The sequence below is a fragment of the Vigna umbellata genome, chromosome 2 (assembly GCF_029865625.1).
Source record: "Vigna umbellata cultivar VRB3 chromosome 2, Vumbellata_1.0, whole genome shotgun sequence".
NCBI lineage: Eukaryota > Viridiplantae > Streptophyta > Magnoliopsida > Fabales > Fabaceae > Vigna > Vigna umbellata.
In genome coordinates, this window is record NC_142166.1 from 47,095,489 (window position 1) to 47,121,758 (window position 26,270).

General features: G+C 28.0%; 3 protein-coding genes across 3 annotated transcripts in view; all 3 read right to left on the reverse strand.

The window, feature by feature from the left end:
• LOC124828826 (nucleobase-ascorbate transporter 2) overlaps nt 1-64 on the reverse strand; it is a 4,476-nt gene extending 4,412 nt beyond the window's left edge. The window contains exon 1 of the mRNA XM_047302206.2: nt 1-64. This exon is cut by the window's left edge and continues 273 nt beyond it. The gene's annotated coding sequence lies outside the window, so the exon portion shown is untranslated.
• An 8,062-nt stretch (nt 65-8,126) lies between these two features.
• On the reverse strand, nt 8,127-12,492 carry LOC124828825 (transcriptional regulator family protein). The gene is made up of 8 exons (XM_047302205.2): nt 12,005-12,492; nt 11,851-11,911; nt 11,027-11,253; nt 9,914-10,115; nt 9,030-9,161; nt 8,825-8,919; nt 8,637-8,755; nt 8,127-8,462 (listed from the first exon to the last, which is right to left on the reverse strand). Exons 1-8 carry the CDS (start codon nt 12,329-12,331, stop codon nt 8,396-8,398), a joined length of 1,230 nt encoding a protein of 409 aa, XP_047158161.1. The 5' UTR covers nt 12,332-12,492; the 3' UTR covers nt 8,127-8,395.
• Nucleotides 12,493-13,922: 1,430 nt separating this feature from the next.
• Nucleotides 13,923-15,019, reverse strand: LOC124828824 (uncharacterized). The gene has a single exon (XM_047302204.2). The coding sequence runs from the start codon at nt 14,875-14,877 to the stop codon at nt 14,356-14,358; it is 522 nt and encodes a 173-aa protein (XP_047158160.1). The 5' UTR covers nt 14,878-15,019; the 3' UTR covers nt 13,923-14,355.
• Nucleotides 15,020-26,270: the final 11,251 nt, after the last annotated feature.

Here is a 26,270-nt window from a genome sequence, read left to right on the forward strand (position 1 = left end):
GATGGGAGCAAGAGAGAGAAAGAGAAATATATATTTTAGATATAGAAAGAAAGAGAGTGGGTGAGAAGCATACAGAGTAAATAGACAGTGGTAAGAAAATGGTGTGAGAACAGAACATAAAACAACTGAGGAAGAGAAATTGCTCTGTTCAACACAACCTCAATCTTTGTCATTTTTTCTATTTGCTTTTGATTTATCATTTATATAAGTATGATATGTTACCGTTGCCTTTCAGTTCTTATTAACTTTTGGAACTCAGATTGTGCAGAACTGAGTTTGCAAGTGCATGATGATCCTCAGAATAATAATTAAAAATTTAAGGCAAAGGTGAAAAACGGACATTAAGTAAAACAAGGAAGGGTAAATGTGAGGGTTCAAGTGCTGTTAATTTTTGCAATTATTTTATATCAAAATCTTGTTTGTCCCTTTCCTACAGAAAAATTAACTAACGTGGCCTGTTTATTTTAAATAATAATATGTTTATAGTATAATTTATTTATGATTTTTACTTTTTAATAAATTTTAACTAATAATGTTTTTATAATATTATTTTATCATTCTATATTTTAGTTCTTTTATAACTTTAAAATATAATTGTGTAATTTTTTTTACAATTATGAGCTATTTTTATATTAGAAAAGAAATAACTTTTGTATAATTTCTTGAAAAAACACTAGTTATTATATTTAGAGATTTAAGAAAATAATTTAATTGTTAATCATAAAAATCATGGCTTTAAAAGAAGAACAACGCGAAGCTTATTAAGTTATGATATAACGTAGAAGAAAAAAAAATTATGAGTTAAATTAAAAATATCTTTTGGTTTTTTGTAAATTTTTTGAACTTATATCTGAAAAAAAATGTAATGAAGAATATTTTAGGAAATTTTACTGTAATTAATTCAAGCTTTTTAGTTTCTACTATGAATTTCAATTGAAATATTAATACTGCGTATTATTTGCTGAATAATTAAAATAAATATGGCGATTAAAAATGTTATATTTTAGATCATCATATTTTATTTTAAAAATATTTTATCGTGAATTATCTCTAATTGAAACTTAATATTAAAAAAAACATTGAAACAATATTAAAAAAAAGTGATGAAAAATATAATCTGAATTAAATGTAAATAAAAAATAATTGGGAGATGAATTTATAAATAAAAAGATAAAAGTTAAGATTTTAGGTTTATAATCAATATATAACAAATTTCCTAGCATTGAAAAGGAATATTTCCATCAAAGGGCTCGGTGACTATATGCTAGAAAAGTAATTGTAAAATAGAGCAAATAAAAATGTTAATTTTAAGTCTAAATTTTAAATTAGTTTTATCTCGCTGAAAGTTTCAGTACATTTTCTTAAGTTTAAATATATACACGATGAAATTCATGATGAAATTCTAATCATTCTGATATTATACTTCTAATAATAATTATGATATGATGTTAAGAAATTATCTTTAAATTTAATTTTATAAAATCAGTAGATAAAGGTTATATTTATTTATATATTATGTTTCGGTAAGTATCTGACGTGACTTTGTTGTTTTCGGTGTTGGAATCGAGTGTTTCCTTTGTTTGGACTCTGAATGTTATTTAGTTAAGCTCTGGATGTTGTTTGATTAGACTCTGGATGTCCTTCGGTTATGCTCTTGATGGGGGAGGTACCTACAAAAGGCACTCTGACGCTCAAGTTGAGAGCGGTTTTATGAACTGTTTATCACAGCTTAGTATTTAAGTCCTGATCGGACGTGAGTAGAACGTAATCAAGTCTCAGTTGAACGTACTTGGCTTTTGACCCTGTCATTGTATTTATAAGTGCTTCATAGAATAAATAATAACAAACTTACCTAAAGATTTGGTTAGTTATTTATCAACAGCTTTATCAATATCTCTAATCATATATTTTTTGTTATTTTAATCGTCTGCTGGACTTTTGGCCTAATAATGATTTAAACGTTGGCCCAATTATGACCCAACATCATTTAAGTTGGTTGAACTTAGTTGGCGTAGCGTCTGGACCGGTCCTGGTAATCATTCGGCGCATACTCTATACGGTACATATGCCCCCCAAGTACGAGTTCAACGCTTGGCTATAGCCAAGGTTAACTACAGGACTTATGAGTTTGAGAGAGGTTGTTCTCCTTGTATTGAGGAGCTTGCTTTCCATGTGATTTAAGTCATCGCTTCTTCTTTAGGCTGAACAAAAGACTTGAGAATTTTCTTTGGACCCTTTTTCCCAAGGTTGCACGATTTCTATGTGCAAGATCTTGCACTATGAAGCCGACTGGCTGAATACTTTTGAGGCGGAATGACTGAATACCTTTGAGGTCGGATGACCGAGTACTTGTGAGGCGGAATGGTCGAATACCTTTGAGGCCGGATGGCCGAGTACTTGTGACCATTCGGTTTAGGACGAGAGTGAGTTTAGGGAGAATGTTCCTCACTGCTCAGTTTAGTGACTTACCTGAAGATTCGGTTAGTTATTCATCAAAAACTTTATCAATATCTCTAAGGGTATTGCTCCCTCCACCACCCCTCCTTCTCCCTCCACCTCCCCAACTTTATGCAAAAAAAAAAATTTAATTATAAAAATAACTTTTTTTTATTTTTAACCCTATTTATTTACTTTAAAGTAACCCCACCTCCCAACTCTCCTCCTCTCTTTTCAGATTCCCACCCCCCTCTCCACTCCATCATATTCGTTTCTTTTCATCTCCCATTTTTTATTTCTCTTCTTTCAATTTCTTCTCAATCTCACACAAAATTTTTTCTTTTCACACGCAACTCACCTACAACTTATACATATTAATAAAAATTTGTTCCTCAGTCCAAACAAAAATCATTTCCGGGGATAAAGTTAACGTAAAATTCCTTGTTCTTGTCTGAGATAGTTAATCGCAATCAACAATGTTATCCCGGTATTGGAAATAAAACAGCACAAAGTTCAAATTCAACACTGTGCCCTGCTAAATCTTCAGAAATATTGGCACCCACTTTTGTGAGGTCTTTACCTCTTTCCTCCATCCTTGCAGAAAATTTAACAACCTGCTTTCCAATATTAAATGGAAATGGTGACTTCAAAACGCTCTGCAAGAACTGTTGTGAAAGTTCAAAACGTTCGCTGTCAATGCCCCCAACCTGTCAAATGTAATTAAACCCTTAGTAAAAACTTGGGCACACACAAACTAAAAGAACTCTATATCAAAACAATTGAGTTAGAAATTTTATGAAAACTATAACTTGTGTGTTTACTTCTTGTCATTCTCAACCTAACAAAATCATGTTACATACATCGATGAAGCTTGCAATGAAAAATAACCTAACAAACGACTAATAGAAGACCAATACTAATTTTCTGCATGGTTGGAGGAAAGAGGCAAAGACCTCACAGAAATGAGTGCCAATATTTTCTGCATGGCTTTCCTTCATATACTATATTTTCGCTGTTACCTTTCCTAGATTCCAAACACTCATTATTGCTGTCGCAAAAGGAACCCAACAAGGAAGATAATAATGCTGTTTTTCTCAAATTAGAGATGGGAGATGAGAGAAAACGGATATTGTGGAGTTGAGGGTGGGGGTGAAAATCTAAAAAGAGAGGAGAGTTGGAAGGTGTGACTGAGTGAAAAGTGAAAATGGGTAGGATTTGAGTTTAAAGTAAATAAATAAAGTTAAAAGTAAAAAAGGTTATTTTTGTAATTAAAATTATTTTGCAAAAACTTGTGGAGGTGGAGGGAGAAGGGGTGGTGGTGGAGGGAGCAAGACCCTATCTCTAATAAGATATCTTTGGTTATTTTAACCATCTGCTGGACTTTTGGCCCAATAATAATTTAAACGCTGATCCAATTATAATCCAACATCATTTAAGTTGGTTGAACCTAATTGACGTAGCGTCTGAACCGATCGATCTTGGATGATAACCGTTTGACCCATACTCTATACGGTACATATTATAAATTGATATTTAAAAATTTACTTATAAAATAATAAATCGTGATATTTTAATTCAAATTTATATAAGAAATATTTTTAACTTTTTCTTCTCAAAACATCATCTAACCCATTTGTGGGAACAAAGAAATGAACTGTAATAAAAGAGAATGAGTTAGGAACAATTATCGAAACATATTACAAACATAGATTTCATATCTTGTTAAACCTATATTGTGTTATTTTATATTACCTGCTATCTATAGTTTATTAACTGTAATATTAATTTTGTTTATTTGCTAGTACATAGTTTAATATAAAAAGTCACTTTAAAAATATTGTTATTATTTTGACATATTAAAAATTTATGTAACATCAATTTAACTATTAAAGAAACTTATTTCAGTGTTATATAAGTTTTCTTAAACGAAATTAAAACTACCCTTAAATCATGTTATTACAAGTTAAAAATACGTTTTATGCATGTTACTGGGGATTCTAACTAATTGGCTAAACTCATTTGCTGAACACGCTCTCCGTTAGCAAAGAACTTCATTTGTCTTCGTCAATTTCTGTTTTTGCCTTGCAATCTTTTATGGAAGATATCCCCATGTAACCGATTTACAACAGGTTATTAATTATTTTATTTTTTTCAACCCTAGGATTTAATGTTTTAAATATTTTTAAATAATGAAATTACATCAAACTTTTGGAATGTATATAGATATATATAATTTAATATTGACAATGTACAAGAAAAAAATAATAAATATTATAATTTTTTATCATTGTAACACTAAATTCTTTTATGTAAAATAAGACTAGATGGTCCAACTTTATGAGATTTATCTTGAGTTTTGATGGAATTAGCTTAATCTTATTCCAGATTATGTTTAGCTCGTGTTTAAGATTAATGAAGTCGAATTAAGTTAATTTAAATTCAAGTGAAGTTGAGACAATTCGAATTCAAGTGAAGTTGAGACAATTTTAACTCAGATCAAATTAAGTTTATTTGAGTCTAGGTTGAGGCGAATTAATATGTTATAAGTAAAGACAAGAGAGTCATACATAGGTTGAATTGAGTTAGCTTCGATTTGAGTTAAGTCAAGTATGTCAAAGTCCATGTAGAGGCAAGTCGACCAAAACCTAAGTTGAGTCAATTATGTCTAAGCTCATGTCGAGACAAAGCAACCTAAACTTTAGTTAAGTCGAGACAATAAAACTCTAAGTCCAAGTCAAGTGAAATTTAATGAAGATAAGGTCGGGTCAAACTCAAATTGAGTTGAGTATGACTAAATTCAAATCTAACCAGACTCATAAAGGATTGAGAAGGATTGAATCTGATAAGACTAAGTTAAGTTAGACAAGTGTTTGATCAATATATTGGATCAAGAGCACATCAAGGTATGGTTAATCTCATGTCAAATCTATTATTTCACATCAATTTTAGTCTAATTGGCAAAAAAAAAATTAGTTCAACTTAAATTAAACAAAAAATATAAAAATATAAATTGGACAGAAAATATAAAAACATAGGTTATGTAATTAAAATTGATTTATTTTATAAATTCGATCCATTTCATTGGTTTCAAACTGAATATAGACTAGAATTTGAAAGATTTAATCAATGATTACTTAACTATGATTTATGATTAAGAAAAAATTAGCACAAAAACTAGTCAAAATTTAATTTTTGATGATTTTTTTTTTCATTTAGATAGAAAGGAAGGGGAGGAATTTTTGAGAGAATGTAATGAATCATATTATCTATGTAAACAACATAATGGAAGTCTGTAAAAAATGCTATTAAAAAATAAGAAAGAGAAGGAAGAATTGCTAAAAAAAAGTCAATAAATATAACCTTATCTCATACACTCTAAGAAAGGTCAAGGAACCAAAAAAAAAAATCTTTTGATAAAACTTCTTTTATAGAATATTCAAAGTGTTATTTTTCGTTTAATTGAAAGAATGGAGTGAGAGACATTACACAATGCATTCCCATCCCACATGATGAAAGGGGTCTGAAAAAGTTGTAGTAAGTTATCTTTATGTAGAAAAAAAGTGAAGAAAAGAAGCAAAATAATGTTACAAAGTTACGTCTTAGGGCAGAATTCCTAAGCATATGGAATTAAGAAGCAAAATGATTAGTTAGTCATAAAAAGAGGAGCCTTGGTGGAATGAGAAAGAAAACTATATATATGAGAGTACTTGCAAGGGTCTTTCTCTTTTCCTTTTTATGTTACTTTCTCTTTTTCTCATGGAATGGAAAGAAAAGCAAGGGAATGATGATTTTGAGGAAACTGAAGAAAGTGGTTTAAACTTCATAGGCAAAACTTGATAGGCAAATTGAAAGGAAGCACAAGATTGTCAGAAAATGTGATTAGAGATCGAACATGAAGAACATTAGATGTTGATGGAGGATCTTGCATTCACGATGTAATGTTCTCTTGTGTTTGGTCTTGCAATAACATATAAATAGGATAAAGGTAAAAGATGGTTTTTTGACTTTGAGTTCCCCCACAAAAGCACAGCAAAAAAATCTAAACATGTTCCCTGTGTCCTACATGAGATTATCTAATGGTAGCTTGTGTAAATGATATAAATATTTAGCTTAATTAAAGTTAATAAATTTAGCTATTTTAATTAACTTTCTATTAAAAGTTGGTTTATTATAACTTTAAAAATTTGAATATTTTTTTAATTCACCATTGGTATAATTATTATTTTGCATGAGTATTTACTTATTATAAAAAATAAAAAATATTCAATTAACATAAATATCAGTATTTTTAATTAAATTTTTATTAAAAAATATATTTTATTATGTGTATTATATGATCGTCTCACAAGTTACGAACCAAATTATCTAAGATTAATGTTATAACAATCAAGTTACAAACTCTTAAAAATCTTAAACATTATCCATAATCAAGTTGATAAAGAGAATATGATTATTATTTTAATTATAAATCTATTTCGAAATTTATAAATATAAATTTAAAAAAGTAAATAATTATATTTATTGTAAAATAAATATATATTAAAATAATTATCGTAAAAATTCATAACTTTACTATATCTAACAGATTATAATTAGATTCCAATATAAAATTATTTCAGATCATCTGCATATAACTATGATATTTAGTAAATTAATAAAACAAAGAAGCCGACTATTGTAGAAAAGAAATAGCTGGAAAGCAGAAACAGACTGCTTTTTGAACTGACCGTCACTACGAACAAAACAATTTTCCACAATCCCACTGAATTGTATCCTGATACATACCAAACTGGGACCATTCCCTTTTGTCTTCCTATGCTAAACCTCGTTTTTTGTAAAAATGCCTTTTCCTAATTTTTGCCATAAATTCCTGCTTAATTACTGTAACCACTGATTCTGTCCAACAACTATTATCAATATTTTTTTATTGAATAGAACAAGACCCGATGACATTAATTACATTTTTCTATTCATTCTAGTTTTGTTCCGTGAAAGCACAACAAAATATATTAGTAGCACTACATATATTAATTCAAACATATTTAGTTGAAATCTATTAAAAATCTTTAAATTGTGAACATCCCATCTTATTTAACATAAATGTTAACTAATACCAAGAGTATTCAAATTGGTACCTCAAAATATGGTCTTAACATTTTTCTTAGAGGTCAATAAATTGTAACTGATAAGAAAGAATGTGTTGGGCTGTTCGTGCTTGTCAACACTGCTTATACAATATAACTTGTTAGTTAATTTTATATAATGGAAAATAACTAAGTTATATAATATGTTGCATTTTAACATTGAGTCCTAGCGCAAGCGCTATTTATTCTCAAATATTTCAAATGTTTGTAATAAGCGTTTAATAATCCAAACTATACTGATGTTGGAATGAAAATTAAAACAAACTATTAGAACGTATTAAACGCCCTTTATCTATGCAGCTTGGGTATGCAAAAAAGAAAACTATATATATATATATATATATATATATATATATATAAATAGAAATTTCATTCTTTTTTTCCAGAAAAAAATGTATTCAGTGGAGGAAGTACATCTGGGTGGGTAACTTTCCTCAGGTACAAGATATGCAGGTCCAATACTGGATATTCACACAAGAATCCACACTGCTACTATAAGGTAGTGCAGGGAATAATGACTAACCAAGTTAATAGACTAATAAAATATGTAAGCACTAACCAAATAATTAGTCATTAATAACGAACCCCCAATCCATCAATCAACGAGATCATGGGATAAGTACCGGAATTGGAAGAATTATTCCAGCTAAATGCTCAGTTAGAATAAGAACTTTCTTTTCAAGTTTGAGAATATACAGTAGGTGCCAACTATCATTGCCAAAGTTAATTAAAATACAAAAATGTTTCAGAAAAATCTCAGCAACGACGGCTTTACTTATATGTGATGTTCGCTACAACAGGCCACTATGAATGGCTCACGATCTTCTTTCCAATCTCCGTTCACTAGATCTTTTCTCCTCTGCCTCCCGCCGTTTTTGTTGCCTGATCAACAAAATATCATTTATTGCATCAAATACAACAATAACACCACAAAAGCGTCTGCACAATAAAACCTCTCAAACCAAAAATTAAACCTTAGAAATTGAAAGCATAACCAGAATCAAGATAGAACTACAATGTATATGAAAGTTCACGGTTGTTAGTTAAACAACTTACGCAAATTGCATGTATCCACCACCCGCATTAGCAGCAGATAAAAGTGCTGCATGAGCCCCAATAGTAGATACAGAATCCTGCCCCGCAGAGGGCAGAGGATTTTTTCTATCACCATCCACCTGTCACAGAAATTTCATAAGCACAAAGGAGAGTATATCAGAAGTATTGCGTGTGTTTAGACAAAATACCTTATCCCATTTTGACTTTTTATTCTGTCTACCATCCCGAGAATCAGCTGCAGGAGGCACCAAAGGCAAACCACTTGCAGTCACAGCAGAAGCACCTATGGCAAAAAACAAGTCAATAAAAAAGACTGTAAGAATAAAGATGTGAAAATGACTTCTAAGGAAGAACTTCACAACACTGCATAAATAAATTAAGAGGTTTCTGAACCTGCAACAGGCATGCTAATCCTAGGAGCGCCAGCTACAATTCCTGGCTGCGTGCCCCCTGCAATAAATTCAACTTTCTGTGCTTTCTTCTTCTCTTGCTCTTTCCTCTCACTTTCACGCCTCATATCAGCTTCTGCTTTGTTATAGTTAAGAGACATGACATGAGCAAAAAGGAGTAGTCAATGGAAAAACGCAATAACAGCTACAGCATCAATAAATGAAGTAATCTGTAGCATAACAAGTATTACAAAACAACTAATTACAAATGCATGCCATGAATGATACAAAACCTTAACATACCAAAAATAGTAGCTCAAACTAGACAAGTATTTTGTTCACTTGATAAAGACCAACAAAATTTGACTACAAAAGGGTGCAGGAAAAATCCCAAAAATCAGAGGTATCTTTAAAGTAACGTAGCAAAAGAAATCACGATTTCTCTTAACAGTTATTCACAATACTTGGTTTGGTCAAATATATTTCACCACCAAGAATGACATAATTACTCCAACCAAAACAAGCTTTAATAAGTTACTCCTGAAAGTCAGCCTAAACATTGACGTATCTATGAAACAGAGAAAACACTTTCTACGGTTGAAAAATTAAAGAAAATTCTAAAATTGAAATCCAAAAAATATGTACGACACAACACATTCTTCAGTTAATTTAACCAAAAAAATATTTAACATTGAAATCAAAAAATACGTGGGAGGTCTGCAATTTACTTGAAATTAAACCATCAGTTTACAGAAATAAAAAGCCAACAATCACCTGCTTCTCAGAGAAAAAAAAAATGTAGATAAATCTAAACTATACAGAGACACTGGAAGAATGGATAATAAAGGTGCAAAGTATACTTGAATCATAGAAGCAGCAGTTATATACCTATTTCATCATAGAAGTCACTTGAATCATATCCATGAGGATCAAATACATCTTTACTGAAGCAAGACCCAATTTGATCAATATCCTGGTACCTCACTGCATGCAGTAAGAAGTCAGGGTTTCGATAGTCCTTCCTGTTACGAACTTCTGCATTAAAACTTTTTCCAGCCTTCTTGTACTCCAGGAATTTATTTATTTTTCTCTGTCATAAAATAAAAGTAAGAGTCAGTAATCTATACTACTTTTCAATGCTTTCTTCGTATAATATTTCTAAAATATATTCTTTGATAATATTTTTGTTTTCGTCCTAGATGAAGACAATGACAATGTTCAAAAATAAGAAATTGTTCTATATTTCACAATTCATGATTCTAATGTTGTCCATGGATAAAAACAACAAAGTACACCTTCACACTTTGGTGGTTAGATGATTAGATTCTTTCTTTTAGTTGTTCACTGATTTCAATTACTGAGGTTGACACTTTGGTTTTCAAGTCTTTTATTTTGGATAAACATTATTTGGAGGATTTGGATGCTTAATTATTTAAAGACTTTTATTTGCTACGTATTTATGTATTTGACAATTCAATTAGGTTTGTAGCAGCTACGAAATGTTAGATATGATCATATCCTATTCAAAATTGTTTGAACTGTACATAATTTTTTTGTTTTTGAAACTTAGTGAGTCAACACCTCCTAATCTACCAACTGTAGTGGGTTGAGCCTGGTTGAAAAAATTTTGGCTTAACAAAAAGTGAATCAGATTGAACTAATCCATTTGTAACTCAGCCGTGTGAGCCAGGTTGGCTTACTTAATCCATACATGCATAAATCATATACTTAACCCTATACTCACTATTCTTGCAAGCAGTTAACGTGATTCTGAGTGCAATTCAGCGTATTAATAAATGCAATCTAAATTCATGGCTTTAGAAACTGTATAAAATTGGATAAGAATCTTATTATTCTTGTGACTCTACTAACTGTGATGCCCCCACAAAAGAACAGAGGATAGGACCAAAGTAAAAGCAGTAAGCTAATACATGCTACTTTATCATACATAAAAATGATTCAACAATCTGATAATAATTAAACCATTTTAACAGAACTTACTTGTAGGTCCTCTGACCATTTAGTTTTTGGTGGGGGAGGAAGAAATTTATCCAATGGATCTACATATCTTTGATCATCTTCACCCAATTCTGCATCATCAGATTTGATGACATCATCATTGTTCAAGGTATCAGATTTCAATGGTTCGGATAATTGAGGCGTGTTAGCTTGATTGCTAGGTGTCAAAGCTTGGACTGTTCCTAATGGTGTTCTCTCCAGTAAATCCCCTGCAATAACATGATCCATTAGGTACTAGGATGCAAAAGAAATGCATCTACAACAATAGTATTGTAATTGAATAAAAAAAAGGTAATAGCATCTTCAGAAAATTGAATATAAGCATGCTATTATTCTTAATATATTTACACGGTCCTTTGAAAGAAAAACAAATCGTGAAACAAAATCATCAAAGCATTCTTTTTTATCAACCTCATTCACAAAAAAACCAAGTAAGGAAGGACCAAGGTATACGGAATATTTCAAACCAAGAAAAAATTGTTATATAACCCTAACATCAACAGGTCACAAAGGGCAACTTTAACATGGTGCCAATACTCAGCTCTCTTGAAAGAAAAATCTACGGGTGAATTTGTAAAAGTCCAAAATTTCATTTGGAATAAGCAGCATGACAAAACTACAAAGCAAGGAAATATTACTGGACACTGAAAAAGACTACTCAATTGATGCCTTTTGAACATTTATTATTAGCATTAGCAAAATCATGTTTGGGAAGCTGAAAAATAGGATGATAAGCAAATTGAACCTTGCTAATCAGTTAGCTAGTATAATAATAACTTAATTTTCAATAAATAAAATAAACTCACCATTGGTGACATGAAGCTGGTCCCCAAACATGACTCGACCGCTACCATATATCTCCCCCTCCTGCAATCAGAACCAGCAAACAACCACATTTACAATCCAAACTATCTAGTTTAAGAGAGTGAACACTGTTCAAATAATTAAACAGAGAGTCACCTCAGGTGACATCGCAACTTCGTCATGCCCATAATCAACTATCGTAAGCGCTCCTTTCCGACTAATCCTGGGTTCCTCCGGCGGTGGAGAAACAAAATTGTTATTCTGCGGCGTTGAAGCCCCCTCATCAGCGCCCTCCTTACCTGAATCATGGACCGCTGTTCTATTGGCGGAATCTTCCTCCGCTGCAAATCTCGCATCTGCCGCGGCATCTTCTTCCCTATCTATTCTTGCATCTTCTTCATCGACCTCCATTTCATCGTCTTCCTCGTCGTTGTACATGGACAACAACGCGATGCCCTCTGAGTGCTTCTTCTTGGACGCCATGGAAGCTAACTAGGGTTTTCTGGGAGGAATCAGGGGTAAGTTTTTTTTAAAATGGGTGAATTAGAAAGAGGAAGTGGAAAAAGATTGAGGAAAAATCGATGTGGAGAAATTGCAAACGGTAGAGAAAAAAAATTTGGGGCTTTCAATTCCGCATAAAAGACAAATACACAGTATTTTACTGTAAAGACACATGTTTATAACACTCCATAAAATGATAGAAAATTAGAGCCGTGAAAATGGTTCATCAGATGGTCATTTAGTGAGTTAATTGAATCTGATTTATTTATTAACGAGTTAGAGAAATTTAAATTTGACCCAATCCATCATGGATAAACGAGTTGATTCATTGACTCATTTAATTACAATTTTTTTTAAGTAAAAATATTATAAACTTTCTATCATTCAAATATAAAGAAATTTCACTCTCAACATAGGTTTAATTAATTTTGAAAATAAGAAACTTAAATAATTTTTTTAAGCAAAAACAAAAATAATTTCACGGGTTCAACCTGCATGAGTCAGGTTGAAATCTGATCCGCATAAAAGAAATACAATTTTTTCAAACCCAATACGGCTCAAACCTGTGATGGACCGGGTTGGCCTGCGGGTTGTGACTCATTTTGACAATTCTAAGAAAAATAATTTGAAATGTATTTTCTTTTTTATGTTAAATATATATCAATTATTTCAAAATTATATTAAACATATTATTAATTAATTTGAGCATTGGAAGGGTGAATTTTGTAGTAATATATAATGATACGTGATATTACAAATACTTTTTAATTCTTAAATATTTTAGAAATTTAGGTATTTTTAATTAAATTATTATTAAAAAATTATCCTATCAAATATTTAAATTATTTTTTGTTTTAATATAGGTATTTTATTGTTTTATTTCATTTTTAATGAAATAGTATAATTATATTTCTCATTTTTCTGTCTAAATCATCTATCAACTTATTCATTTTTATCTTCAAGTGTTTTTTAACTCCAAAATTGGATTAAAATTAAAAAAATAAAAATAACTAAGTTGATGAATAAATTAAAAGTAAAAAAAAATCACTAGAATACTTAAGTAAAAAATATATATTTTTTAAATATTCAATACAACAAATTCTTTTTATAATATTTCAATTAAAAGTAGTATCATTTAAAAGTTCCTATACTGTAGACGTCATTTTAATCATTGATGCTTAGCATTCTAAATATCAGGAAACATACGCGACAACGAATTACAATAATAAGGTGGGTTAGATGCATCTAGTGTTTTTAATTGTATAAAGAAAAAATTATGTTTGATCCGCTAAGAAAAATCATCATTCAATAATAACAAAAATTTAAAAGTAATTCAAGTTTATCAAGGAATTATTAACGATCAAAAATTAGTTAGTAAAATAGTTATTGATAAATTTTATTAATGAATGACGAAATTTATAAATAAGTATTGATAGTCTCAAATCCATATATAAATATTCGTGATTTCTTGTGCTCTTACTAATATATTGTTTAGCAAATATCCTCATAAAAACAACAATTTCTCAAAATTAAAAAAGAGTTCACTACGTATTCTTTAAACTGGAATTTAGAATTGGAATTAAACCTTGTACTATTTTCTATTCTCAAAGATTAAAAATGAACATAAAATTACCTCATATCAGACCTTGTGAGGAAACTAAACACGACACCAACATAAACATAAAATTACAAAAACTGAAGAAAAAAAAGTAAACTAGGGACGCTTCTATACCCTAAATACTTACAAAGCATTACACAGATACACAGAAGCCTATCCCCAAATCAAAATACCTACGAATCAGGATAACAAACCAAGGATCCTAAGAGAAACAAGGTTAAACCAAATGACACTATAAACATGTATGAACGGCAACCTGAAGAAAGTGCTACACAATCAGAGATTCTTCGCACTCGAACCACCCGCTGAAAAAATAAGAGTAGATCGAGCACTATATCACTCCAATCATCAACAACCTCCATCCAAATTTTCGTCCATTCATAGCCGGTTAAGGAAAATCAAGTCGTAACATTTTCCGTAAGTCACTCGTGGCGCAATTCTTGGCCGCTAACTTCTTAGTTATAAAAATCGGTAACGGAACGGAGTTTGGAGGCGGTGACGTCACCAGCAACGAATACCCCGCATACAGGCCCTCTACTTTCTCCGTTGAAGGTGAAGTCGAACTTATATCCACGGTCTTCGTCTGGGTGGTTACCTCGTTCTGGACGGATTCCGACGGCGGTTGTAGATCCGGCGTCTTTTGAGCAAGTAGCTCGCCTCGTTTCAGGATTTTGACCTGGCCCATGACAAGCTGCTGCGGGTGGTGTTTCTGAGGCTTGGCGTGTTGGGCCGGGCCGCGGGCGTCTTGTGGGACTGGATCGGCCCGCTTCTTGCGGCTTCGGGAACTCCGCTGGAACTTAGGGTTAGGGTTGGAGAGTTTCATGTTGGGAAAGTTTGGGGGTATGGTTTGGTAATGGTTGGGTGGTTTGTTTGCGAGAAAATCCTGCGGATGAAGTACTGCAACGTCCATCTGGGAGAAAAATTGAAGCAAAGCAAGAGAAGTGCAGAAGAAAACGAATGGTCTGGAGAGAAGATAAGAATATGATTGGAGAAGATTTAAGAAGAAGAAGAAGAAGAGAGTAGTTGAAAATTCAACGAGTGAAGAGATGTTAGGGTAAAAGGCTTTTATGTGAGCGGAGGCGGCTTAGGGTTAGAAGTGGAAAAGTAGAAGAGGGGTGCTTCGAAGTTATTATAGAAACACTCTCACTCTCACGCGTGACCGTTGGAGCCACGTATTTTTGTTCGGTAAGATTTGTTCAAATGGACGCGGTATTCTTTATATCTTTGTATGGCGCGTGGGACTGGGTTGGGGATTTGGAAGGTCAAGGAAGACGTATTCAAATAAAAATCTTTTTTAACCTTTTTCGGGTACCAAAACTAGAAAAATATAAAAGCGTGGGATATGTGATCGTATGCTTTTTCTATTGTTTAATTGGTGTTACAGAACGTGGTACACGTGGCAGACGATGTGAGGGTAACACAGGATATAATGATGCAACGTGAGGTGATAACCGACATGGGTTTAAGGTTATATTATATTAGTTTCTATCTTAAAAAAAATAATCATACTTTAACAATATTCTTTTATCACATTTTAATATTATTTATATATTAATTTAAAATTATTTTACAATCAATAATATTAACTATAAATATCAACATAAATCAATAACAATAGATAATATTAAAATATTATTAAAATATCCTTATTTTTAAAAGAAATATGTAAACTAATTTTGAGTGGATTTTTATTTAGTTATTTAAATTGAAATAATTTAAAATATAATAGATTAAAAATATATCTACAATCCAAAATATATATGCTCTCAAATAAACCGTTCATAACATATTTAAAAAAATATTTTAAATTATACAAATTTAAAATGTAATTTGTATTTTTAAATATATATTCTAAACATATATATATATATATATATATATATATATATATATATATATATATATATATATATATATATAGCAATCCTAATTTATATATATATTTTTACTAAATTTATTTTTATTTATTAATTTAGATCAATTTTTAAGTTTTTCATGCATGTACTATAAAGTCTAAATTAATATTCAACTCCTTCTATATATGTTGTACACTATAAATACATAAACTTTTTAAAATAATAAATTACTTCCAATTTCATACGTTTAATTTTCCGTGACAATAAATTTAAATTAAGATATATTTTGAATGAATTATTGTAAAAAAATAAATTTTAATTTTTTATTTATTTACAGCAATAAATATATATTTTAGAAAACAAAAAGTTATTTATGTGAAAAATTAATTTAAACAAATAAAATTATAATTATTGTAATTTCATAGGAAACATATAAAAGCAAAAATGGTATTGAAGTTGAATATTTCATTATAAATGTTATAAGTAACAAAATTAATGCCAACACCTTTGATACAACATAGCAATTTAGACTAAATTGAGAAAATATTTGAAAGACTCAGTCTGAACCAATTTGGACTTTTATATATCTTTTGAGTTTTTTTTTTAATATGGATACTCTCAGAAAAAGATAGTCATCTGTTGAGTAAAATTTCAAAATCTTAAAAAACTAAGAGTGTTAGATGGCTTTATTCAACACTAAACAAAATCTTATAGATATTTGAATTATTAGAGAAATACAAATAAAATTATTCTATAAAATCCAAAGAATCACTAAACGTATTTGATTTTATTGGACAGATTTATTTAGATTTGTTCTCAATACTGTCATTGGGCTAGCAAAATTAATTTGATAAAAATATAGAAAATCTAACTTTTATAATATAGAAATAGTTTTTTTATAGAAAGATATTTTTATAAATAGATTAAGTATACATTAATAAAATTTGTTAATAGATGAATTGGATTGAATTTTCAATAATCTTTCTATTCAAATAATAGCTAAAAAAAGTTATTTGAAGCATTAAATTTGTAACTTAAATAGATAAACATTGCTTTATCGAAAGAAGAAAAAAAAACAGAGAATAATATTAGGGAATAAACTTCACAAACAATACCAGGATACCTTACTTTAAATAAATACAGTATAGCCTACTTAATCATCATAGCATCAATAAAAAATCTCAATGAAAATTTATTAAAAACGTTGGACAAAAAAGTCACCACCGAGTATTTATAATTTTATATCACTGATTTACCTTTCTATGATTAACTAAAAGAATACCTACACTAAAATAATTAATGATTAGCAATTTTTCTCTCTCTAACAAGTAGAAGATAACACACAAAACACCCTAATAAATCATTTTACAAAAAGAGCTAGAAAATATATCAACTATATACAGGGATGAAAATAATAAATAAGATATTTTAAATAATATATCATTCAACAGTCTTCGTATAATTGAATTAACTTTTACTTTATTCAAAATAATGTTTATAACCGTTATTATACTTTTAAGATGCGAATGAAAAAATAAGTTGGTTGAAATCTCAAGTTATTATTATTCTAATATGTCACTCTTACTGTAGATAATTAATATAATTAAAAAAATAATTAAATAGATAACGATTCAGAAAGCTAAAATAATAAAATAGTTGTTTTAATTTAGAAAATAAATTAATTTATATTTAAAGAGTGAAATAAAAATATAACATGCTAACCATATGGGCCAAGGCCCAAATGCCATATATTTTTTTATTCTCAAAACAGGCCTTAATCAGTGACCCAACTAAAAAAAAAGTCACATTGGTATTTTGTGAGAAAAAGTGGCAATTGCTTCGGATAACTACCTTTTATCAACAAATTATGTATTAGTATATTTGAAATGAACCAATCACAAGTTATCACGTAAAAAAATTATTAAAAAATATTGTTAAAAAAACATTTTTCCATTGCTTCCTCACCTCATCAAATTTCTTTTCCAACTCCATCAAAACTGCCTCTGAAAAATACTTTAAGAAAAGGGAGATGTTTGACTTTAAGAAAAATAAATTCGAAATCGATTATTGTGTTCTGGAAAATAAATTCCAGAAATAATGGGGTAAAGGAAGAAAATAATGGAGTGCAGGAAGTAAACAATTGCCTTTTTAATTATGTAACTCCTTTCATCTAAAATTATAAACTAATCATCATGTAAGATATAAGAATCCTAAAATAAAACTGAGTATCAACTTTTCCTATTATCATCATTCCTCTTTCAGCTGGTTTCTTCAATAATATGCAAAACATTTTAATATGTATTATATTTAGCGAGTGTTTAAGCATTTATAATAGAATTATTAGATAACAAATATAATTATTAGGTAGCAAAACTATTATATTGGGTGAGTGTTAAGCATTTTGATTAGTCATTAATAAAATGGTCATAATTGAAGCGTGAGATGAGAGTAAAAACACTCCTCGTGGGTGTGTGAGGATATCATTGAGGTGTGTCTGAGTACCTATTATTGATTAAAAAATCTAAAAATTTATATTATGCATATATTAATATAATAATATGATTAAATTTTAAAAATAATCCTCAGAAAACAGATAATTTTTTGTATAAAAAAGGTTGAAAAGTGCCAGGTTGTTATGTTGACGGTTACAGATGCATAATAATTATTATGGTTTGTTAATAGAAGCAATGAGTGTTTTGTATGGTGTAATGATAAGAGAAAGAGATTGAATGCATAGAGCGCTATAGTAATATGGTGGAACGTCTTAATGAATGGGTTACGCTAATTTAAAGCGATAACTAACTAATTATAATGCATCGTTTTCGGGTCACTTAATAACCTCATTTGCCTCCTTTAATCAATCTCTTTCTTTTCATTTCACTTATTTTCAATACTACAAGTGGCGTCTTAATCTCCCGTTAATTAAGCAACTGGTGTGAAGACAAACCAGAAGTCCCCTTGATTAAGCAAATGTCTCATCTCTCCATATCAATATTCACATTTTTTATTCTTATAAATACAAACACACAATATTTTATTATATACATAATACATTGTTATTCTTATGTTTCAATAAAGATATTAAAAAGTGCAATAGAATTTTTAAGCATAGAATAAATTTATTTAAATTATATCTACATATTATAATTAAATAGAAATAATTTGATAAATTAATTGTTATTTATTCAAATTATTATTTATTATATTGTTATTATACTTCTCAAGTATAATTCTAATAGAAATATAAATTTATATGTTGATTATAAATAATTACTCTCACACCGTTCTAAAAGATTTTAATTTTTTTAGAATAATTCACAAATTTATATTTAAGATCCTAATAATAATATATTGTTAAAAATTAAAGTGTGAATCTAAATCTTACATTGAATAAAAATGAGAAAGAAAAACATTATATAAAAGTAAAATAGTGTTAATTCTTTATATGATTAAACTCATATCTTATTGATGTATCTTTCTAGTAAACTTCCTTCTCAGTAGACTCAATAAATATATATATATATATATATATATATATATATATATATATATATATATATATATATATATATTCTTTTAAAACTGTGTTAATTCTTCTTTAAATAACTTGTTATATAAACATCACATACTTTTATAAATTAAGTTAGTTACCCTTACATTGTTTGTAAGAAAGTGCATCTTTAACACTTAAAAGTTTTTTCTTTAACTCAAATAGAGGAGATCTCTAAAACTTCAATTTATAAAAACAACGCCTCAATTTATTCAGATCACAATATATTGTAGAGAACTAAAAATATGTTCAAAGATTTAAAGAATCACGCATTCTCAATTAAGTCCATTTAACAAAGTGCTAAGTAAACTTTATTTATCACATTGTGAATTTCATTAAATACTCTAACGTGAAAAATTAAAAATAATATTTTACAAAAATAAGAAAACTAAGCAATAAACAAATCTAGTTAAAAAAAAAAGGAACAATGTCCATCAGAACGATTAAAAAATATTTTTAAGCAAAAAGTTATAAATAAAGACTACAAGTATGTTTGTCTCCACTGTATTTAGTTAATAAATATGTATTTTTAGATTATTTTTTAATTAAAAACATTATTTTTACTTTCGTAATTTACTCCTAATGATTACATTTACTATCAATATAGGGTAAAGTTAAAATTTTAAGTAAAAAGTGACACTAAAAATAACTATGAAATTGTGTTTAAGTCTTGTCAGTATAAAAAGATATTTAAAATGACAAATTTATTCACTTACGTGCCACCGTTGAATTAATATATTTTTAACCACCGACCATAACATTAAAAAGTTGTAAATGTTCTCTTCTCCATAGAAATATTTACTTATTTTCTTTTAGCCAAACTTAATTGAAATTAATTAAGTTAAAAAACGTGATTTCCAAATTAATTAATACGTTAAATATGAAAAAAATGAAATTAATATTAAACAAGTATTAAAATTCAAAATATCGAGAATGACTTTAAAGTAGTGATTAATATAAATGTAATCATTTTACCATACACAACAAGATAACAAATGATTTTTTAGGCTGTTAGTTTATTCCAGTGAAACTCTGTCTTTAACATAATTAAACACACTTTCTATTTTTATTGAAAAGGAAATGAAAAGGCCGATAAGTCCAGACGTATACTTTTTTTGTCAACATTTGATGTGTATAATTTCTTCGATTGTGACGTACTAGCTACCTTGGGCATTCCAATTATCATGTCAAGTTAAAAATCACGTTCATAATAATGATATAACTAAAAGCAATATATAAATATAAATATGTAGAAATATCTTTAAATATTCTTATAGTTATATTGACAAGGAAAGTTATTCTAAATGTAAAATAAAATAAAAACAAAATGTTATATAATAGGTTAAAAAGCAGTGAAGTTTACACTAAAATTAATCACATAAAACTCATTTGAAACGTCAACTTTGTATTTAGTTATATATTTTAATTAGTTTTATTTTCAGTTTATGTTAAATTTTTAACATATTTCTTCGTATTGAGATTTATACATCTTAAGCATAAAACTAAATATTAATAGATAATCAGATAACAATTGAAACAATAGATCAAACAAACGTTAAATTTCATTACGATAGGCTAATTTTGTATCCACTTTATGTACTATAAATTGGTCTTATCTTTAATTAATATAAGACTTTCACCATACTTCCTCACACGGAGCTATATACACATTAAAAGTGTGACTAAATATTAATGGTAATAGATCTAACAAAAATCAAATTTCGCTATGATATACTAGGCTTGTACCCACTTATGTATTTTAATTTGGTTTTATCTTTAGTAGAGGTAAAATTTCCAACATACTCCCTCACATTGAGATGTACACATCTTAAACGTAAGACTAAATATTAATGGGTGATTCGATATCAGGTGGAACAATAGACCCAAAAATATCAAACTTCGTTAGGATAGACTATGTTTGTATTAACTTATGTAGTCGATACGAGACTTTCAATATATTTATTTACCTCACAAGCACAAGACTAGACAATAATGAATGAAACAATATATCCAATAACATTAAATTTTAATAGAATAGAATCTATATCATAATTCTAATATTATATTAAAAAAATAATTTTAAACCTAGTTTAATTTCACATAACGATATGTAAAGTAGGATTTACAATTATTTATATATTTTAATTTCATCTTATTTATAATTGATATAAAACTTAATTTACCTTAATTAAATGAACATAAAAGTCTCATTATTTATTATTCATGGTTTTATTTACTACTATTTCTAATATTTCCTTGGTCAGCCCGTGTAAAGAAAGAGAGACTAAATAATTGGATTAGGTGGTTAGTTAGCAAATTTCAAAACCATCATTTACCTAACAATTTTAACATGTGAAGAGTCTTATTTTTGTATCGATATTCCAATTCAAATCATTCCCATCTGTTTCCACTAACCTACAACTCTAGCCACGTTTTCAGTTCTGCTTTTTTCAGTACACTATTTTTCTTTCTTCTATAATTTATATTCTTAAAAGACATTTATAAATAGGAAAACTGCACCCAAAAGCAAATGTTAATTCCAGAGTATGAATTATTATTATTATTATTATTATTATAATGAGAATTATTCTCTCCACCGTCTTCCACTGTTTCTTTTTCTAATATATTCAAGAAGAACAAGAATTCTCCAAAATTGACTTTTTACAAGTGGACTCTCGTTAAAGTTACTAATATATTATGAATTGTATGAAATAAAGGAACGATTTTGTTCTTCATATTAAGGTACCAATACTATATTATTATATCATTACTCTTTCATTTAGAAACAAGTGTTTGACTTTAACAGCCAAAAACGTTGAAATTACACGAGATTGAATAACACTAACTACCTAAAAGCTTTTAAAACTTAACACATAAACTGTAGTAATGTATCATTAATGATTTATGAACGATTTAATCTGAAACACTAGAGATAAAAAGGTTACTCTCTTTTTTAAGGATAATTAATTAATAGATTTTTAGAATATTTGTTTCATAAATAAAATGAAACAATACTTATACTCGGGTTAATATTTTTACATAACTTACTTCCAAGTTTCTCTTATAGTTTGTCATGTCTATCACGTACTTATAATTAACATGTTATTATTTTTGTCGTGGGGTATGTCAATATTTTTTTTATATGAATAATTTGAAAGTGATATTTCTTTATTATATGGTACTTTTTATTTGTTTTCATTTATAAACAAAAATGCGTTTAAGAACTACTTGAGATGTGGTTACTTTAAGGTGGTTTGTGAAAATAATTATTATTTGTGTCATGAGATATCTAAGATTGATTTTTTTTTCTACACTATAGTCTCAGTATAACATTATTCATATTATATATTTTTTCATAGCCTTATAGCCTTGTAAATATCATAAATTATAGTATTGAAGATCATGAGTTTTTCATTGTATTAGAAAATGTAATGATGCTATTTGGAATTTTGGTTCAAATGGAACAAAATTCATGAATGATTGTGTCATTATAGTTAGTTACATGTTATTTTGAGAACATTAAGGCAAAAACTTTGAATTAGTGTTTATGTTCTTGAGATTATTGATTATGTAACTTTGTGATTGAAAAACCCTTGATATATATTTATTTAAGAATGTAAATTGAGAAATTATGAAATAAAATATTCATTTGGAACAAAGAAATTTTATTTAAAGAAATGTTTTCTTAAACATAAAAAGGAATGAGAATTAAATTATTTTATTAGTCTTAAATTAAAAAACATGGGTAAATTATTGTTGTTATTAGTTACTTTTTAACAAAAAAAAAAAGTCTAATAAATCTCATTAAAAAAATACAATATCATTTTATATCATTAATAAATTATCCAATGTAATATAAGTGATACATTTGAAACTTTCGAAATTTACTACATATAAAGAAGACTTTATGAAACGAGCACAAATATATTTTAATGACGCTAATAACATTCTTAGTGATTGGTTTTATGAACTTTAACAATCAAAATATTTTGTTTTTTAGTATAAATGATATTCCTATGTTTATGTATTTAATAAGATAAATTTTTAATAAAATATCAATCAATTATATTATTAACTTAATTCAATAAATCTATTATTATATTAAATCTTGAATTGATTATGTCCTTGTTTAGGATAAAGAAAAAAGTCCATAAATTAAGAAAAATAAGCATTATGTTATAATTTTCTAATATATGTGTGTGAAAGTCTGTATAAAAGTATTTATTCCCGAAAATCCATGTAAGCTCCTGAGATATAATAAAACATGTAAAACTTTTGAGACCACCAAAAGGGTGTTAATTAAGAAGGAAAGAATGATAAATTGATTACATATAAGGAATGGTAGTAGATGACATTTCGATAAATATTGGTTTAGCCATTAACGATTAAATAAAGATTAAGTACATTATTTTTGTTGATAACTAAACAACGATAAAAGCATTTTTAAAGTTCACAAATAGAAAACAGTTAGAAAATGCAAACCATAAATGGCGTATGATGTGAGATTTAGGTCGTGGACAATATACTAGCAGTACACATAATATATGTTCATATAATCACGAAACAAGTTTAATAATACATATTATAAAAGTTTGTCAATGTATTGATTAGACGAATCTATAAATACACATCCAACAAGTCTTTTCATATACTTATTAGATGAGTATTGCAAAAAATATTACACGAGTCTAACAATATATATTAGACGATACTGTACACTAATTAGAAGAATATAACAAGATATACTAGACGAGTCATTCCACACGTTGATTAAATAAGTTTAGGAATATTTGATTAGATGAGTTATTGATGAATTGATTAAACCAATCTACCAAAACACATTAGACAATTCATTCATATATCGATTAAACGAGTCTAACAATGTACATTAGACATGTTTTTTCATACAATATTAAATGAGTCTATTAATATAAATTAGACGAGTATGTCCATTCATTGGTTAGATGAATATTGGAATGTTTATACACTAATTAAACGATTTTAGCAATACTATGTAGATGACCCTATCCATGCACTAATTAGACAAATATTTTTGTGCATAAAACATAAAACAAATCATTTCGTGCATTAATTAGATGAGTTTAAGGAATATGCATCAGGTGATTCTATCCATACGCTAATTAAACAAATCTTGCAACACAAATTAGATGTGTTTGCCCATACACTAATTAAATGAGTCTAACAATATACATTAGACGTGTTTGTTTATACAAATATTATGAGTCTATTAATACACACTAGACAATTATATTCATTTTCTAATTAAATGTGTTTTGCAATACATATTACATAAGTTTGTTTATAAACATTGGATGAGTGTAACAATACACATTAGAGGAGTTTGTGCATATACTGATTAGATTAATCGAACATTAGATATTAGACTATTTTGTTGATGTACTTATCACATGAGTCTAATATAATTAATTAGACCAATATACCCATACACTATTTATATTTATAATATATTGCATAGTCAAGTTTACTCTATATTTTTTAACATATTATATTCTTTTTGTATTTTTATAAAATTTACTTTTTACACACATATATATATATATATATATATATATATATATATATATATATATATATATTAACTTTATAAACTTATGAATATTTCTTCACATGGATTTTATTCGATCTCTAAAAATTTTTATTAAAATATATATTTATTAACATAAAAACACGTACAAAACAAACATCAATTCAAGTGGGTTTAAAACTAGTTTTGATAAAAATAACTCATAACTACTTAATTTCTAAACATTTCATAAATGCTGTTAATTTTTTTTTACTAATTATTCTTTTAGCTATTTAAAAGAAATAAAGTCACAAATTATGGTCGTCAAACTTCCCTAAACACGATGACGTAGAGGTAAATGATTTAAAAGAAAATGTAGTGTTGGTGTGGAAATTTTTTATAAATCTGAAATATTTTTCAACTAAGAGTTAACAATTGATTTGTTCGTGGTGTATTAAAATTTATGTAAGAGATAGTTGTTTTTTAATATACACTTTTAAGATAAAAAGGCTAATTAAGAAATGTAATTATTTATCAGGTATATGATACATGTCGACACGTGACCGATAAATTTAATGAAAAGTATTATTAATCATCTTACAAGATATTACGTAAAACGTTAGAAAAATTTTCACATACTATAAAAGGGACAGTTAATTCAAGGCTTCTGGTACACTTGAACCATATGATTAAGGTTAGCCAATAAAATTCTTTAATTAAAATTAAATTAATAGCATTGTGTTAATTAATAATAAAAAAATTAGAAAGTATCTTTATTCAATTTTGACATATTTAAATTTTAAATTTAATAAATATAATTATCTTATTTTATTATGTTAAATTTTTTTAACGTATTAAAATATTTTAATTATTTTAATTTGAATATCAATTTGAAATGTTTAATTTAAATATTAAAATGCTATTTAACACACAAAAAAATTAAAATATGTATATCCTTAAAAGTTTGGAATAGATTTTAATCAGAGGTCCAAATTTACATTTGAAAGATATTTAACCTGAATAATATCTATTCCCGTAAAAGAGTGGAATGAATTTATGAAAGCATAGTACCTTTTTTTTGAGAAGAAATAAAAAAGAAAATGCTTAGAAATGCAGTTATTGTTAGAAAGACAGGAAGAGAAGGACCTAACGGTGTGAATGTGTCATGTTGAGAAGATGAAACGAACCGTCTTCATCATCTCTCAACCCCATGAATGAACCTATTACTCTTTTCCTTTTCCTTTTGCATAAGCTTAGAAATTTTACACAAAATAAGAGAAAAAGAAGAAGAAGAAAACGTTGATTCATGGTTGCAGCAGAGTAGTGCAGTTGACAAGAACAGATGCACATGC